Raw genomic sequence first — 3703 nt, forward strand, 5'->3', positions numbered from 1 at the left:
GTTGTCTGTCAACTGGAGGACACTGGAACCCATACAACATAGACATCACAGTGAGTTCATACGCTGTAAACTGTGCTCCCGACAGCCCTTTTGCTTGTGAAGTTGGGGATATCTCTGGCAAGCACAAGACTGTGGACCTACAGCCTGAGATGGGAACAGTGGCCACCAAGAACTTTTTTACTGACACCACTTCTTGGGTATCTGGAATGATTGGACGTTTTGTGGTGATACATGGTCCAAACCAAACAGGTCCACGGATCGCTTGTGCAAACCTCACCTTGTACCGTTTTCCATCCGCTCGCTCGGATTCTTGGCTTGGACCTGGAACCTCTGAAGGTCAAATCCGATTCTCCCAAGTCTCTCCTCAAGGATCAACAATCCTAAATATCTCTTTTACCGGGCTTAATGCGAGAGCCGGTGGCTACCACATCCATATTCTTCCAATCAAAAGCACACAGGAACCTTGCTCGGACACTAACATAATGGGACACTTTAACACGTTTTCTGTCAATGCAGCCTCATCTCCAGCTCCAGGAAATGGTACGGTTGACCAGTATGAGATTGGAGACATCAGTGGGAAGTTTGGAGACCTGACCGGTCAGAACAACTTTCAGAATCAGTACACGGATGGAAATATGCCACTTTCAGGACCGAACAGCATAATTGGCCGGTCTCTGGTCATACATTACACCAACAGCTCAAGGTTAGTTCCTTACGAATCGTACATCCTCAAACAGTCACCTGGCACAGTGTTTTGACCTCTGAAATAAATATAAGATATTAGTTTGCTTCTCTTCTGTCAGAAGCAAAACCATAAATAAGTGAGACAGGAAAACAACTGCAGGTGCAGGTCGTGATACAATTGATTCCCAATTCTGCATTTTGTCTCAGTTCCTCAGTTCCTCTTTGACAATCTGCGGCATTAGCCACATTTAACTGACAACAAGATATTTTTTTTAATGCTGTCAGATATCTGAAATACCTAAAAACCAAACTGTCATGAAAAGCATGTGTGGGAAGATTCATACAGCTCATTCCTCTACACACATCGTTCATTGTTTATCTATACAAGTAATACAGATTTCTTTGACACACCCAGGAAAGTTTCAAAACTTACTTGAACATTATCAACTTAAAATGGTTTCTTCCACTATTTACAGAATGCGGTGTGCAGATATATCAGCAGAAGACTCCCCAGATGGAAACTGGGTGATGGCCAAGGCCATGTTCAGTAGTGCTGTAACTGAGACAGTGACGATGGTAAAAATACAATTACATAATTTAAGCAGATTTTTGTAGGTGTTGCTTGCCTGTTCATAACTTTTCTGGTTTTGCTGGTTGGTTGCCAAGACTATGTTGCTAAATGGCTTGAATTGCCTGTTTTGAATTGTTTTCACTGTTCCTATGGTTCCCTAAATTAGAGGGAATTGTGAAAAATAAGTATCTGCCTCATCTCTACTCTCTCCCACACTAAAGTGGTTTAAATCTACCATCACTTTAAATCTGCCACAAAAAGATGACGCTGCTAATAATGCTGGATAGAGGAGGATGGGGTGGAGAGGGAAGAGGGGTAACTGGGTGAGGCTGTGGTTGTGGAGGGGTACAGCTCTTGTCCTGCTGGGACAGTATGCAGGCAGATTGATCTGTCACATGCCGCACAGCAAACCAGCAGCTGTCTTGTGGTCTTGGTTTTGCATGCGGAAGAACGATACACATGGTTTACAGCAATGAGTAATAATTTTATATTTATAAGACATTTTGTCCAAAGCATCTGGTGCATTTAAGCATGTCTTTAACTTTTTTTTTAAATCTTTGCCACCACCCAGTCCTGAAATATTGCAGTACTTTATAACGTTTGCATATTATATTACTATTATATATATATATATATATATAAACAAATATTAAATGGGTTATTCCGTGTCAACTCAACCAGAGGTCCTCGGCTTAAATTTTTGATTTTGCTAATATTTTTCTGAAGAAAGATAAACATGTATAGTGATGAAAGCCAAAATATTAAATGTCATAGATTATTATTTACCGAGTAATCCACTGTTTTGTAGAGGCGAGTCAAAATGGCAATTTTCACCTGAGATTCAGAGCCAAATTACAGTGCTGTAGAAATGACTTCAGAAAGATGGCAGCATCTTTCTTTTATTTTTACACAGAGATTGGTAGGTCTGTTAAAATCTGTTGACTTTGATCTGCATTATGTGCCAATGGTGGAAAGAGCACTTTGCTAGTTTTTTCCTCCAAAGTTTGCATGCCTATAACTATTAAAGATATTTAAATGCCCTTTTAGACATTGTGTCTTAACAAACTTTCCATTTGGCATCTTCATTTTTTTATGGCCCTGTATGGTTTGAGATACTGCAATTTTCAATATGGCTCCATTTTGGTGGGAGGGGATCAAAATGGCTATTTTCAGAGCCAAATTACAGGGGTGTAAAAATGCTAAATCAAAAATTTAAGCTAGGGAAGTTTTTGAAATTTGGTTGATTTGACACAGAATGTCTCAACTGTAATAAATTAATGCTAATGATACACTGTACATGTCATTAGTCCCAGCTAACCTTTCCAGATGGCAGCTATGGTGACGTTATATTGGAAGTGGATGTGCGGGCATCACAACTATCAAATGTAAGATACATTTTATCAGCTTTTTTATTAGTTATGTTAGCTATCACAATTAAATGTCATTTCGTTGAATAAGAGGAAATCTGCTATTGGTTTCCAGCTTGCAGAGGCTTCCTGGTACGATGCTCATCTGACACATGTATGCATTGACCAACAATTAAAAATAGCTCAATGTTTAATGATATGGAAATAAAATGAATAATATATTGTTATACAATATGCTATTCTATAAATATCTGCAATATAATATATATTCTATAATGTGTAAATATACACATAAATATTGTGTAATTAAATCAAATATAATTTATTAGTTATTAACAGCCATAGAATGTATAAATAATATTAATAATTAATGTTATAATTAGACAGGATCTAGGTGCAGTAATGTTTATTTGCAACTAAACCAAAAATAACAAAGAACTCAAAGGTTAGTCAGCAGTCTTAGGTAACACGAACAGAACAACCACATTACCAGTGACAATAACACACAAACTGCGGGCTAGATATACACAAACTAATGAGGGGTAAAACAAGACAGGTGTGACTAAATGAACCAATGAGTAACCATGGTAACTGATAAATACAGACAAAGGAAACTGATCTAGAAACGGTGCAAACTAACAGGATAACTCAAACCATGAATGACAGCGACAAACCAACTCAAAGTACTACAGAATCAAGTATAGTGAGTATAGTCATGTATACCCACTGAGCAAAGGTACGTTGAAATGACGTCCCCTGAAGAGCCAGAATTAAAGTTTTTATGACGTCTTTAAGGTAAAGGTAAAAATGTAGTTCAGATGTGGTCATTGTTGGACGTTTTTCAACGTCTTATAAGGTCAACTGCAGCCTCATTTAGACGTCATTTATACTGTTTCTGGACAAAATAAACACTCAATTCTGCATTCAATTAAAACTCATGTTTTTTTCAATGTAATTTTTATTTGTACAGGTAAATCAAATTACAGATTCAGTGTATTTGTACAAAAACCATGAAAACAAAAGAAACTTCACTTACTGTACAGTGGATAACAATTAACAAATAATTTAAGATTAGTTGTGT

General features: G+C 37.4%; 1 protein-coding gene across 1 annotated transcript in view; it reads left to right on the forward strand.

Moving 5' to 3' along the window:
• The window catches only part of LOC107575609 (uncharacterized), a 5448-nt gene extending 1852 nt beyond the window's left edge, over window positions 1-3596 (forward strand). Inside the window, exons 3-7 of the mRNA XM_016261966.1 lie at window positions 43-703; window positions 1161-1260; window positions 2563-2640; window positions 2738-2754; window positions 3593-3596. Of these exons, the coding sequence (XP_016117452.1) occupies window positions 43-703; window positions 1161-1260; window positions 2563-2640; window positions 2738-2754; window positions 3593-3596 (860 nt within the window). The remainder of the gene's footprint in view (window positions 1-42; window positions 704-1160; window positions 1261-2562; window positions 2641-2737; window positions 2755-3592) is intronic.
• Window positions 3597-3703: the final 107 nt, after the last annotated feature.

The sequence above is a fragment of the Sinocyclocheilus grahami genome, unplaced genomic scaffold (genome assembly GCF_001515645.1).
Source record: "Sinocyclocheilus grahami isolate Dianchi unplaced genomic scaffold, SAMN03320097.WGS_v1.1 scaffold2752.1, whole genome shotgun sequence".
Classification (NCBI taxonomy): Eukaryota; Metazoa; Chordata; class Actinopteri; order Cypriniformes; family Cyprinidae; genus Sinocyclocheilus; species Sinocyclocheilus grahami.